Source organism: Barbus barbus (genome assembly GCF_936440315.1).
Source record: "Barbus barbus genome assembly, chromosome: 12".
Taxonomy (NCBI): domain Eukaryota; kingdom Metazoa; phylum Chordata; class Actinopteri; order Cypriniformes; family Cyprinidae; genus Barbus; species Barbus barbus.
The window spans coordinates 16,476,312-16,490,910 of NC_136740.1; the positions used below are offsets into that span (position 1 = coordinate 16,476,312).

The 14,599-nt window shown below is 37.5% G+C and overlaps 1 protein-coding gene across 1 annotated transcript in view; it reads right to left on the minus strand.

The window, feature by feature from the left end:
* Positions 1-286: 286 nt before the first annotated feature.
* Positions 287-14,599, minus strand: part of LOC306878371 (basal cell adhesion molecule-like) — a 63,800-nt gene continuing 49,487 nt past the window's right edge. Inside the window, exons 8-16 of the mRNA XM_079430685.1 lie at positions 14,455-14,599; positions 13,973-14,088; positions 13,529-13,670; positions 6,985-7,109; positions 6,750-6,891; positions 5,432-5,470; positions 4,459-4,600; positions 4,264-4,363; positions 287-2,901 (exon numbers count right to left, since the gene is read on the minus strand). Of these exons, the coding sequence (XP_079286811.1) occupies positions 2,899-2,901; positions 4,264-4,363; positions 4,459-4,600; positions 5,432-5,470; positions 6,750-6,891; positions 6,985-7,109; positions 13,529-13,670; positions 13,973-14,088; positions 14,455-14,599 (954 nt within the window). The 3' untranslated portion in view covers positions 287-2,898. The remainder of the gene's footprint in view (positions 2,902-4,263; positions 4,364-4,458; positions 4,601-5,431; positions 5,471-6,749; positions 6,892-6,984; positions 7,110-13,528; positions 13,671-13,972; positions 14,089-14,454) is intronic.

The following is a 14,599-nucleotide window of genomic DNA, read 5'->3' on the forward strand; positions in this document are numbered from 1 at the left end:
AAAGAAAATAGCCTACTATTTTTACATGTAGAAATCCCTTATGGGGGTTTGGCATTATCATTTAATGATTAACAAGATCATACATGATATAGTCACTTACCTGACAATTCAAACAGATTAATGTCTATTAAATCTGAACTGTCATTAGAAGTAGAGAACAAAAACTGAAACCCAAAAGAGAAACTCGAGATGAATGTTGAGTAACATGTTTAACATACTCAATTGGATTATCTATTTAAATTATAGTTACCTGAGGGTTACAGTAATTTTAGACACACAAAAAAGAGACAGTGTAGGATCTGTTGTTGTAATTGTTGTTGTTTTGCAGTAAACTCTACACAGTTCCAATCAGAAGACGACGAGCTACAAAGTTCACAAATGCATACCACAAATATACAGTATACCTGGAGGGCACAAACAATTGTAGATATCCATAAAGTATGACATCTTATTCAAAACAGCACTTTTCTTTCTTGCAAAAACCAGCAAAATTGCAATCATTCAGTAGTTAAGACGTGTATTCTTAAGAAAACTTTTTTTGTTACACATTACTCTAGAAAATGGGCGTTCAAATATCTTGTATGCAAATATTGACCATAACTATAAATCACACATTGCATTGACAGAACATATGACTACATTTTGAAAAATGAAATCAGTAAATGTAAAAAAGAGCATCAAGATAAAAGTAAAAAATATTCTATGAGGAGTCTAAAACAGAGGCCTTCATAAACGGGCCATCATACATTTTCCAGTGTTTGAGATGTTCAGATATTTTAGCTCATGTTTCATGTGTCAATTAATACATACTGATTCATTAAAATACTCTCAACTACACACAAAGACTCAGTAGGTAAAAAAATAATGTTATATCCAAACCAAGCCCTCTCCCACCCTCTATCCATCTCATTTCTCCTCAGTCCTCACTTTACCCTCATCCAATTGTACCAAACCTTCTGCTTAGAGACTCTAGAATGACTATTTTTTTGGTACAGAGAAACACTGTATGTATACCATATTCAGAAATTGCATAAATGTTTGAAAAACTGTCCTTGGGTGGTGCTTTGACACGCAAAGGACCTGACTCAAAGAACAGCAGATTGTGAATCTGTTATTTGAAGCAAATAACAAGGCTCACAGCTTTGTTTAACAGTAGGGCCTGGGGAAAAAATGACAGGGTTTTCCAACAACATAGTGATTCTAGAATGTTCCAGCTGTGCCACCTGAACAACAGTGTGCTTTTACTGAGAAAGATACAAAATACATATAAATGCAAAACACAGAATCCTGTAACATCATATACAAGCTTAAAGAAATCATTTTTACACCCCATGTTCACTCATATTTTTGGTAATGGATAACATTGATAAATAACAAAAAAAAGATTACTATTCTGGCCCTGCCCTTCAACTTTTACCAAGTTTTCTTGTTTACCTCCTTGCTCTCAGAATTTAAAGTGATCGTTCACCCAAAAAGGAAAATTAACGGTATGTCATAATTTACTCACCCTCATGTCATTCTCTATGTTTTTATTTTACAATGAAAATCAGTGGGATCCAGTTTGGATTTGGGCTCCATTGACTTTTATTATGTACAAAAGCAGTTTAAAATATCTTAATCTGTGTTCCACAGAAGAAAGCCAGTCATCTAGGTTTGGAACGATAATGAGGATTAGTAAATGATGATAGAACTAGTTGTTGTGTGAATCACATAACTAAACAGAAAGCAACAACTTTTACGCCTTAAGAAACGGCTGAAAGTGTTTAATTTGATATGTTTCTCTAAATATAAGTAATGAAAAACTTAGTGATATTAATAGTGTTGGAAAAACTTCACACAGAATAGTATATTGGGACAATATGTTCATTATGATTTCTGCTCAGTGAGTAGATCATTTATAATCACGCTCAGCATTTTAATAATCCAAAAAGAATAGTGGAGTTGACATTATATTAAAAAAAATTAACGATTATTCCCATTAGGATGCATTTTAAAAGACAATATACCTGTCCTCTAACCCATGTGTAATAATTACAAAGTTAGGTTAAAGTCTTTGAACATGTTTGGGCTGTTAAATGGAATTCAGTGTAGTACAGAGGAAATGAGATGATTGAGTTAGTTCTGTAACTCTTCCACAACTCACATTTGAGCTGAATGGGTCCATGTAGTCAGATATATGGTTTGAATGGGATTCTCACACATGATATTTCTTTTCCGTCACCTCTGGCTTTTGGTTATAGCTCAAAACATACAGGTGTGGGACATGTAGGCATGGTCTAAAATATCTAAGGCGTTGAAAGGGACAGCTTGACAGTGTGTATAATGGCACATCCATATGCTCCATGCAGATCATGGCCAAAGCGTATAGTGGTCTGTAGGGTTTACTAATCAGGGTAATGGCATGTGTGCAGTTCACAATCAAAAAAGTACACAGTAAGTGCAGCTTGTAATGCAAAAAGAGGCTGTACTACACTATTTCAACAACATGAACTAATCAACATAACCAGGGTGCAGCCCAGCATGAAGAGCAACATCCAGTGTCCACAGTGAATTTTCTGCTTTGTTTTGGGTAGAAGAACACTGTATTAAGCTGCGCTCTATTTCATAGTTGTTCTACAAAGATTGTCTTGATTACACAATCCGGACACCGTATGTACCCTTATCAAAATAATGCCAGATTTACAATTATTGCCCCTCCCACTTCTAAACTGAAACCCACCCTCAGTTCAACATCATAGCCCCTCCCACAATCATTCAAAAAAGAAAACTGTACAGCTAAAATGAATTCATCTTCTCTTTCCTCCATCTCCTCCTCCTCCTCCGTCAGAGCACTCTTAATTCATCACCATCCTCTACATCTCTGGAGATCTTGTTCTTGTATCTTTTCTTCTTTTTTTATCACTGTGAAAGAGGAAAGGTTGTTAATGAACTATATTTTTACTGGCCATTATTTAGCTGCATAAAGTAATAATATTTTTTAGATTAAAGACTATTTGTCTATTTAAAGGCAAAGTTTACCCAAAAATGAATATTACCCCATGATTTAATCACCCTAAAGCCATCATAGGTGTATATTATTTGCTTCATTCATATCAGAGTTATATTTAAAAAAGTGTTGGCTCTTCCAAGCTTTATAATGTCAGTTAATGGAGGTCGAGATATTGAAGCCCAAACAAGTGCATCCATCCATCCATCCATCCATCCATCATAAAAAGTGTTCCAGTTGTTTCCGGGGGGTTAATAAAGGCCTTCTGAAGTGAAAGCTTTTGTGTAAGAAAAATATCAATATTTAAAACTTTATAAACCGTAATCTCTATCTTCCGCTAACTGTTGTACACGCATTCATGAGAGAGTGGCTTTCCAGCAGATGATGTAGGACGTAGTCATGGTGAAAGCTCCGGTGAGAGTATGCTAGTCTTGCAAGAACCATGTTTTGTTTACAGCGAAGGAAGTCTCCTCTTGACTTATATTGAAATCCTCTGACATTTTTCTTTCCAAATCCTCATTTTGTACTTCTAATTCATGACCAGTGTTTTGTTTTGTTCTCTCCTCTGCACTTCTGTATTCGTTACTTCTCACCGGAGCCTACGTTACGCCTACGTCCTACGTCATCTGCTGGAACGCCACTCTCTCGTGTATGCGCATACAACAGTTAACAGAAGATTACGGTTTAAAAAGTTTTAAATATGGATATTTTTCTTACACAAAAGCATTGCTTCACTTCAGAAGACCTTTATTAATCCCCTGGAGCCGAGTGGACTACTTTTTATGATGAATGGACTTTTTTGGGCTTCAAAATCTCAACCCCCAGCCATTCATTGCCATTATAAAGCTTGGAAGAGCCAGGACATTTTTTTAATATAACTCCGACTGTATTCGTCTGAAAGAAGAAAGTCATATACACCTAGGATGGCTTGAGGGTGAGTAAATCATGGGGTAATTTTCATTTTTGGGTGAACTATCCCTTTGAGGATCACAGTGCAGTCCCAGGTCTCAGGAACTAATTCATTGTATTTTATATCATTTAAAATACAATCAAATTGAGTATGATCACTTATTCTTTTATTTATATTATTTATTTTATTACAGGTCAGAATAAGTATATACTTACATGCATGTATCTGTTATGCTGAATGACGATAGAACATCAATTCACCTGTTTTTTTTTTTTTGTTTGTTTTTTTACATTTTTGTTGTACAATAAACAATTTTGGTATGTACAGCTGAGAACCACCTTGCTAAAATTTGCCTTTGACCCCTCACCTGTTCTGCATGTGGTTTGTTTAGCAGACCAGCCTTTTCATTGCCTTTCTCACTGGACTTCATCTCTACCACAATACCACCTTTCACTTCCCCAGATGCCCTGGAAGGAGAAAGTGACAAAATTTATTAAATGAATAAATGGAAATGTGAACACGTGACTTGAAAATGTTTGTTATCATGGTTCCTGCTACTCACACATCCTTCTTGTCCTTTTTCCCACAGCTCAGCTTGCCCTTCTTACTAAGGAAGAAGAGCAGAGCCACCAGGAGGAGAAGCAGCAGAACACACACCACCACAGCAATGACGACTGCACTCGAACCTCCCTGCTGTTTCTCCGCTGAGAAGATCGAACGAGAAGAGAGTTGGTGAGAGGTTGAAGGTTAATGGCGAGTGTGAGGAAATGAAGAGATTGGGTGGGAGAGGAAGAGAAAGGGGAACACAGAGGGGGAATGGGCCTGTTGAGGAGGATGGGAAGGAAGTAAACCAGAACAATAAGCAATTGTTCTTTTGTCGACATTAAAACGAGACCAAAATAATCAGTGATCAATAAGGTCACAGTCTGAGAAATGCTATATAAACACACACAATCTCACAGCTGTAAGCATACAGACACACACTATTTTATTCTCACGCAAAGACAGAAGGGCAGCAGGGGTTATACAGACCTGTAAACACAGGGTTTCCTTTGAGCAGCATTATGGGAAAGAGAAAGTTGAGTCCGATTGAACAGCACACAGGAAATAAACACTCTACCATTAACCCACATACACACACACAACGAGGCCCATCACCAAGATGAAGACAAACACATACACACACTGAAGTGACCACACGAGCTAAACACTTGACAGCACACTCAAGATGAAAGGACGGTGGTATTAAGAGACAAACACCCAGACACAGAGATGAAGGAAAGAGAGGAAAGTAAAACAGAACAGAATCCTTTATTGTCCCAAATGAGGGAAAAGTTAAAGTTGCAGCATCAACAAAATAGTGGACGGACATCATACAAAGATCACATACGTAATACAATATGCAATATACACAGTGTTTGGTAACAGTACATAATATACAGTGTACAGGGCTGGAAAGCTAGATCACAGAGTATGTACAAGAAAGTGTCCTGAGAGGGAGAGGAGGAGCAGAGAGAGCTGGGACAAGTGTCTACCTTGGTTAGCAGCATTGGGATTTGATGATTTGTCTGGATCTGTACAGAGGAAATAAAAGAACAAGATTTAGAGTAACATTTTGGGTAACATTTTGAGTGTAAATCAGAGTCTGTGGAGATATGTTCAGTAAATCTGAGTAATTACACTATGTTCAAAGGTTTGGTTTTTTTTTTTTTTTTAAGAAATTGATGCTTTTATTCAGCTATGAGCATTAAATTGAGCATTTATTTTTCAAATAAATGCTGTTCCTTTTAACCTTTTATTTATATATAAAAAAACAATCCTGAAAAAGGTCTCCACAAAAATCTTAACCATTTTCAACACTGAAGACTGGAGAAAATTCAGCTTTACTACCACAGGAATAAAGTACATTTTTAAGTATAATAAAATAGAATGAACTTATTTTAAATTGAAATAATATTTTATAATTTTACTGTTTATACTGTATTTTTGATCAAACATGCAGCCTTGGTGAACATAAGACATGTCTTTCAAAAACAAAAAGCATTAACAGAAGTGTCTACAAGGCTATGCAACTCAAGAACAAGTAATCATTTTATAAACAGGCCTCATGAATATCAATTAGGTAACAAAACTAGAGATTTGAATGATCACTTCAATTCATATTCATGAGCATAGTGTTTCTAGATATTGATGTCACAACCCGTAGCCCATAATCCCACCCTCCAAAAAAAATATAAATCAAATAAGGATGACCCATTATATTTTCTAAAATGTGCAGCATACAGCCATGGCACACTGCATAAGATATGGTATCCCACAATCCACTGTGCAGTTAACCTTAAGTTTTGTTTTGATTGGTACATATAAACCAGCAGCAGGGTTGGCACAAAAAGCAGCCCAGCAAAGATGCTGTATACTGCTTTCTGGGGGGTTTTTTTCTTTCAGAAATTGGTATGCAGAATGCAGGAACATTTCAGACAGTGCTTTTGTACAGTACATTGTCACATGACTGTCACATGACCTCATTATGTTGCATGGTTTATTCAGCCAGTAGCAACCAGATATCTCAATTATATAGGAATGCAGTTATTCTGATATTTTTACCCCATTTTGTGTACAAATGTCTGAATTTTGGCAATCCGGTTAAATAGTAAGTTGAGAAGATTTCAAAAATCATGGATATTGCTTCCAGTTCATTTAATACACTGAAAACTGCAAGTTAACCCCATGTTTTCTGACCGATATTTACCCAGCACTGGGTTGCAAGTGGGGTTATTATTAACCCAGTCATTTTTAGAGTGTAGTATTCCAGTTTCAACATAGCCTCAGTCTGTAAGAGTAGGACGCACTAACCTGATTTGATGGACACCTTGAAGTTCTTGCTGTCTCTTCCATGCTTGTTGTATGCTTCACAAATCACACCATCCTTCAGAACCGCAGCAGAGGCCTCAAGAGTGACTGTGCTGATAAATTTATTCCCCGCCACTGTCACTGACTACACACAGACAAACACACAGATGAAAAATACGACGAATACAGTTTTCTGATTTAAGTTCAAACCTAATCTATTTGAAGCATGTTAACGCACCTCTTTGCCAGAAGGTGTCCAGATGAACTGTGGAGCAGGATGACCAACAGCAGAGCAGTTGAGAGTGACCATCCCTCCTTCCTTATCAACAAATCCATTCAGTGGAGCAGCAATCTCAGGTGCACCTTAAAAACAAAAACATGTTTATTATCAGTGGCCAATATTTGAGTTCATTTGCTTTTAACCTGTCTTTAAACCTACCAACAGATCTTAACAAGTTTGACATCTGCCTTTTCTGAGGATTCATTAAAACATCACATTCATATGACATTATATTTCACGTGCTCAGAACCAGGGGAGAATTTATGGACCATGTTATGAAGGGGGGAAGTCGTGGCCTAATGGTTAGAGAGTCGGACTCGTAATCTAAAGGTTGTGGGTTCGAGTCTCGGTTGTGGGTTCGAGTCTCGGGCCGGCAGGGATTGTAGGTGGGGGAGTGAATGTACAGCGCTCTCCACCCTCAATACCACGACTGAGGTGCCCTTGAGCATGGCACCGAACCCCCAACTGCTCCCCGGGCGCCGCAGCATAAATGGCTGCCCACTGCTCCGGGTGTGTGTTCAGTGTGTGTGTGTGCACGTTGGATGGGTTAAATGCAGAGCACGAATTCCGAGTATGGGTCACTATACTTGACGTCATGAATGCCTTGAATGCACCATCCTTTCTTGGAAACCAGGAAATGGTGTGAACTACACCCATGAATACTATAAATGCCATGAAGGCATATAGAACAAAGCCAGGAAATCAACTATAGAATGAAAGTTTTTTTTCTGATGGAACAGATAAGACACGAGACCTTCCCTGGTGTTACAGTTTGTGTCTCATACTGCAGGGTGACAAAATGCTTATGTTTTATTATAGGAATTAGTTCAATATTGTTAGTGGCCTTGGAAATATTCCTCCATTTGGCATTTCAGGAAGTTGCCTTGAACCAAATGTAACATTCGATTTGAATGATAATTGGAGAAACAACAGTTTTTTTATGTACTTTTGAAGTAGTTTCTTATAAAAAAAAAAATCTCTTTCATGCTTTAATGCTACAGCATCCCATATTAGCTAGCTAAGCTATTTACATATTTAGGAATTCTTATCAGAATGAATGTATTTACAAGTTGAACATACATGAACGGCTTAATTAAAGTCTGGGACCATATTTGTTATTTTGTTTCCACCCTGAGTTGGGGGTGTATAAATTAAATTTGTATGGTGGAAGCAAATTGTTATGGATCATAATAAGCTGTAAATGTGAATGTTGACAGTGCCATTTAGTTTGTAAGCATTTTGTTTACTGCCAGACAACCCAACTCATTTAGCTGGTTTATGAGCAGACTAACATTTCCCATCATCCTCAATGGCAGGAAGAGAATGATAAAACACGCAGATCAGCATAAATTACACACCTAATGTGCATTCTTTACTCTGCATTACAGTGCATTAGCACTAAAAAGCTTCCTGACTTTGTTGGGAATATGAAAGATGAATATGAAACTGAAAAAAATTACTCAATCACACGAGCGCACATCATATTGTAATTATAATTTGAAAGAAGGAACTTCCAAGGAGAATGTGAATGCAGCATCTGTTCTCATTTTCATGGCAACACAGACTAACAGTCATGGCCAAAAATATCGGCACCAGTGGTGTAGTGGAGGGTATACGCAGGTATACGGCGTATACCCACTTCTTTATCAGTCGGCATTCCGTATACCCACTTCTAAATCCCCTCTGAGGCGCACCATTCAGTAGTGTCCTGCATTAGCCAAATCACGACAGTCCAGCATATGAGTAACTAATCCAATCGCATGTGAATATGCGCAAATATTCTCTAAAAACATCCAGTAAAGACAGTGATGCGGTCAGGAATGAGACGTAAACACACTCATGCAGTGTATGTTTCATTTATACTCGAAGCCGGATATCCCTGAAACGGCCTCATAGAGGTAACTTACGAGTCACGACGTGTAAGAATCCAGCTATCGCTGTGGCCAAAGCCATCTCTACTGTAGCTAAGCTGAATAAAAAGAAACGTGAAGACCGTAAACGCATGATTGCGACATTATGGTTTGTGTGTTTTTCCAAGTCATCTACAGGGGCCTGTACCATGAAGCCGGATTAGCTGGCTAGCCAGGTAAGTTTCAGTTTAGTTTGCACCAATCCTGGGTTTTAGATACCATGAAAGTGGCTTGGCTTTTAGCTGCGTTCATCGCCATAGTAACTTACACTCCACGGCTAACCTGCTCTGGGGCAGGTTATGTTCTGAGTTAGAGATTGCAAACTGAAATTGGACCAATCAGATGTGAGCAAAGTGACACATGTCTGACACACAAAAAAGTCACTCCCCCAGTTTCTCTTTCTACAAATTAAAGGTCACTATGAAGTACCTTAAAAAAGATACAACAAAATTGTCTGGCTTCACTGATAATTACAATTTACGTATGATTTATATAATTATTATAAGATTTATATTATTATTACTCCATTACACACAAGCACCTTTAGTTTAACAATTATTATAAAGCATTCATTTTAAATAAATATTAATATATACAGATCATATGTAATATAAATAAGTGGTAGAATCAATAGATAATGCTTTAAAATGTGACCTTACATGTTTGAGTCTCTATCACTATATATTAAGAACTATATAAACTAACTTCACAAGTTTAACTTGTGACTGCACTTATAGAGCAAGATAATTTCCTTTATTTGTCCTCTTTCATGGACAAGTACTTCAGTGGAAATGCGTTTAAATTCCTCATATTCTTTAATCTCTTAACCTTTAACAAAATAGTTCTGAATCTCGCTGGCTCTCGCGAGAAGTGAATCACACTTGCTCTGTGTTGTGATTGGCTGTTCGCCGCTGATGTCACACATTCATGTGCACGCGCTCCATTAACTCAGGATTAAGCCTGAGTTGACAGAGAAAGTTGATGATCAGCTTCATGGTACCGACAAAGCCAGATTGGAGTGGTTTGGATTTGTCAACTCAAAACTTATCCTATAACTCTGAATTTGTTCATCTACCATCATGGTACAGGCCCCAGGTAATCAAAAACGGAGTGTCTATTTACACTAAGTGCAAATAGCCCATCTTGTTGGCAAAGGCTATTTACATTAACTCCGCCCACTAACGTGTGATTGAGTTAGTCAAGAATAAAAAAAGATGTTAATTCAATATTAGTTTCAGTGGCGTAGATGGTAAGGCGCATGATTTTTGACGCGATCGACCCGAGTTCGCGCCAACCTTTTGCCAAACATTTTTTTCCCCTTTTAAAATCTCATATCGCTAACTTCTTAAATGATAGAGAATCATGATTTTTTGTTTGTTTCAAATAGGGATCACAATTCTCCCACAATTCTGAACAGACAACTAAACAAAATAGCATGTAATTTACTAGGGATTCTGACAAAATGTCAGTTGCTGCAGTCTATTTATACATTAATTTTAATTGCAAAATCGGCACCTCTTCTGTGGATAATATTATTTTCATAATGATCCTTACTCAAGCAGAAGTAGTTAAGTAACAGAGTGCAAATATTACTGGCCCATTTTGGAGTGAACTAAATATGCAAGACTATTTTACATGTCACAGTTTTTGACACAGGTAGTTCATCCTTTGCAGAGCTGCTTAAAAAAAAAAAAAACCTGGGGGCATAAATTAAGAGTATACCCACTTCTCCAGGCACCACTACACCACTGATCGGCACCCTTGGTAAATATGATTAAAGAAGGCTGTGAAAATTAATCTGCATTGTTAATCCTTTTGATCTTTTATTTAAAGGTGACATATCATGAAAATCTGACTTTTTCAGGTTTTAAGTGCAATAATCAGGTCCCCAGTGCATCTACCAACCAAGGAAACGTGAAAAAGATTAACCCGATAACTTTGTTTTAGTAAGCCTTTTGCAAGCTTCTGAAAAAACGAGCGCTTCTGATTTCGCTCCCTTGGTGATGTGGCAAAGGGATCTCATTATAATATTACCGCCCCTTAATCTGTAAGTTTCCAACTTTCCACCCGCTGCACCGTCATTTTGATTTCTCAAGTGACAACGGTGTACCAGTTCTAATGCCATGGTGAAAGTTTGAGCAAAACATGCTAACTGTTCTGCCTTCGGCTGCACAGACGAGCACAGAACACTATTTAGTCCCAGCCTCAGAGACAACAGAGCAGTGGATTCATTGATTTATTTACTGTATGCTGCTGCCACACAGATCTAAAATAATCATGCGATTTATTTCCCAGCTGTTTACCTTCACAGACATAACTGACTGTTTTTGAAACTCGTGTGTGTTTTTAACGTAAACTTGTGTGTGAATGAGAACTTAGTTTACTCATCTGCTGTGACAGCACCTTTCTGTCCGTGTGCTTCGGATGTGTGCACTCAGAAAACCGTATGTCAGAAGTTTAAACTAATATGGTTTAAAATGCATGATTTCAGCACGATAAACATGATAATCAGAACCAAAACAGACGTTTTTAGCAGGTACGAGCTGAAATGGCGCAGCTCTATTCTGGAAAGGGGGCGGGAGCAGCAGCTCATTTGGATTTAAAGAAACAGGGACAAGGGCATTTTCAAAGTGATATAATAAATGATTTGTGGGGTATTTTGTGCTGAAAATTCACAGACACATTCTGGGGACACCAGAGACTTATTATATATATTGTAAAAAGGGGCATAATATGTCTCCTTTAAAAAAAAAAAAAACACAAAAATCTAACCTTTCCATTGGATAATAAGAATTTAAAATGGGGGAAATATCATTATGAAATAAATGTTTTTCTCAAATACATGTTGGACACAATTATTGGCACCCCTAGAAATTCTTATGAGTAAAATATCTTTGAAGTATATTCCCATTCATATTCAAAATTTTGAGCACTCCAGGGTGATTATGAACATGAAATTATCCAGCCATGGCTTCCTGTTTCACAGAAATATAAATAGGAGGGAAAACAAAGCCCAAATTCTCTTAAATATCCATCACAATGAGAAAAAAACAAAGAATATATTTCTGATGTGCAACAAACGATAATTGAGCTTCACAAATTAGTGAAGTGGCTTTAAGAAAAGGGCAATAATTAAGAATTTCCAATCAACATAAAATGTTACGAAACTGCCTATAAGAGGACCTGTGTGTATATCGTCCTAATGCACGGTGACCAAGGACCACAGCTGGAGAATTGCAGAAAATAGTTGAATCTCGGGGTCAGAAAACCTTTTAAAAAATTGTCAAACAGCACCTACATCACCACATGTTGTTTGGGAGGGTTTCAAGAAAAATTCTACTAGCTCATCCAAAAACAAACTCCAGCATATTCAATCAATCAGACAGGACTGGAACTTCAAATGGGACTGGCTTCAATGGTCAGATGAAACAAACAACAAAAAAGAGCTTTTTAGCAGCAAACACTCAAGATGGGTTTGGTGAACACAGGGATAAAAAGTACCCCATGTGTACAATGAAATATACTGCTGTATTTTTTATGTTGTGGGCCTATATTTCTGCTGGAGGTCCTGGACATCTTGTTTAAACACATGGCATCTTGGATTCTATCAAATACCAACAGATAAAAAAATCAATAAGTGAATGACTCTGTTAGAAATCTGGGCCATGGGCCATGTTTGGATCTTCCAACCATACAATAATCCAAACACAAATCTCAAAAACAACACAAAAATGGGTCCCTGAGCACAAAACCAAGCTTCTGCTATGGCCATTCCAGTCCTCTGACCTGAACCCTGTAGAAAATGAGTGGGTGAACTGAAGAGAAGAAGCACCAACATGGAGCTGAGAATCTAAAGGGTCTGGAGTGATTCTGGATGAAGGAATGGTCTCTGATCTCTTGTAAAGTGTTCTCTAACCTCATCAGGCATTATAGGAGAAAATTTAGAGCTGTTAAACTGGCAATGGAGCTTTCAAAAAGTATTGAATAAAAGGGAGCCATTAATTATGGCCAATGTGTATTAGAGAAAACATTTATTTCATAATGATATTTCCCCAGATTTAAAATTCTTATTCTCCAATGAAAGGTTAGATTTTTGTGAATAAAAAAAAAAAAAAAAAGATCAAAAGGATTAGCAATGCAGATTAATTTTCACAGCCTTCTTTGATCATATTTACCAAGGGTGCCGATATTTTTGGCCATGACTGTATGATCTGACTTATTGAACAGTAATGTACCATCGTTTAACAACCTAAGAGGTTTGTCTTTGAAAGTTTATTATATTGTTTCACATCATGTTATACATAGATTTTGAATTGTGTTTTTACTTACAATTGAGCTTGACTGGTTACTCTGATCAGAAAACAAACACACTTCACTTTTTTCATATGGCATTGAACTCCTACCTGTATCCAAACATAATATCCACACTACGGAAAGCAGCTGGTATAACAACAAGCGTTAGCAGTTTGTTGACAGCCCATAGTTTAGTTCTATCTCTTGAAAGCAATTTTGATACTGATGACAGCTTGTATTGACGCTTTGCACTGATGAACTGCTATAAAGCTGTGTGTGTCTATGTTTGCACTTAGTACCTGTGACGGTAAGGGTGACATTGGCTTGTTTTCGAAGACCTGGCACTGAAGGTACAGCTCCGACACATAAATACACACCAGCGTCAGCCAGAGTCACTGACTGGAGAGTCAACACACCCGTCTGCGACAGCTCCTTTGAGTCCTATGGCATACAGTGAGATCAAATGAGATGTCGAGTCAAATGAGATCACTATTTCCACTGTTTTACTCAGACTTGTGTCGTTCCAAAAGCATTAGGCTTCGGTTCATCTTCAAACACAAATTAAGATAATTTATATTAAATCTGAGAGGTTTCTGTGCCTCCATTGTTGTCCGTTGTGCCTCCAAGGGGAAAATTAACCTTCCCCTTGATTAAAGTCCTATGGGTTTGGATTTACAATAGAGAGAGAAAAAAGTGAGGAAAAATTGGCATGGAGATGGAGGCTTGTTGAAATCGATACATGCCTTTTTCCACTGCAGGGTGTATTCATCAGAGGACTTGGTCTTACACTGAAGCTCCACAGTATCTCCTTTAGCAGCAAGCAATGGCCCTTTTGGAGTCACTGCCACAGGGTCAAGATCTGACAGAGTGACAAAAGAATGAATATAGCTCAGAGGATATGGAAAAATCAATTAAACCTGAACTTACCAACTGATCCTTTGCTAAGTTAAAATATTAACAAATTCTATAATAGTATCTAAACAATACAAAAAGACGACGAAAGAGAAGCATTTGCCCCAATTTAAATATTTGCCTTTGCCACAGTATTTGATCACACTCTTCATTGAAGTCTCTTTTTCATTCCAGTGAGATTGTCTGTAAAGCTTGTCTAAATTAGCACTGGTAATGAAGGAGGGCAGAGGTTAACAAAGGATCAGTTATGTGTTTCATTTAGCAACTCGTCCAGTTTACTGTATTCATTATAGTGTCTAGGACTGATACTTACAGTGCACAATTAAGCTTAGATTTTTGACAAGTTCGACACCTTCTTCAGCATCAAAATCCAAAGCTTCGCACTTATAGATTCCAGCATCCTTTCGAGTGACATTCTTCACTTTTAGCGTTCCTTTCAATTCGACCAGTTGTGTGTC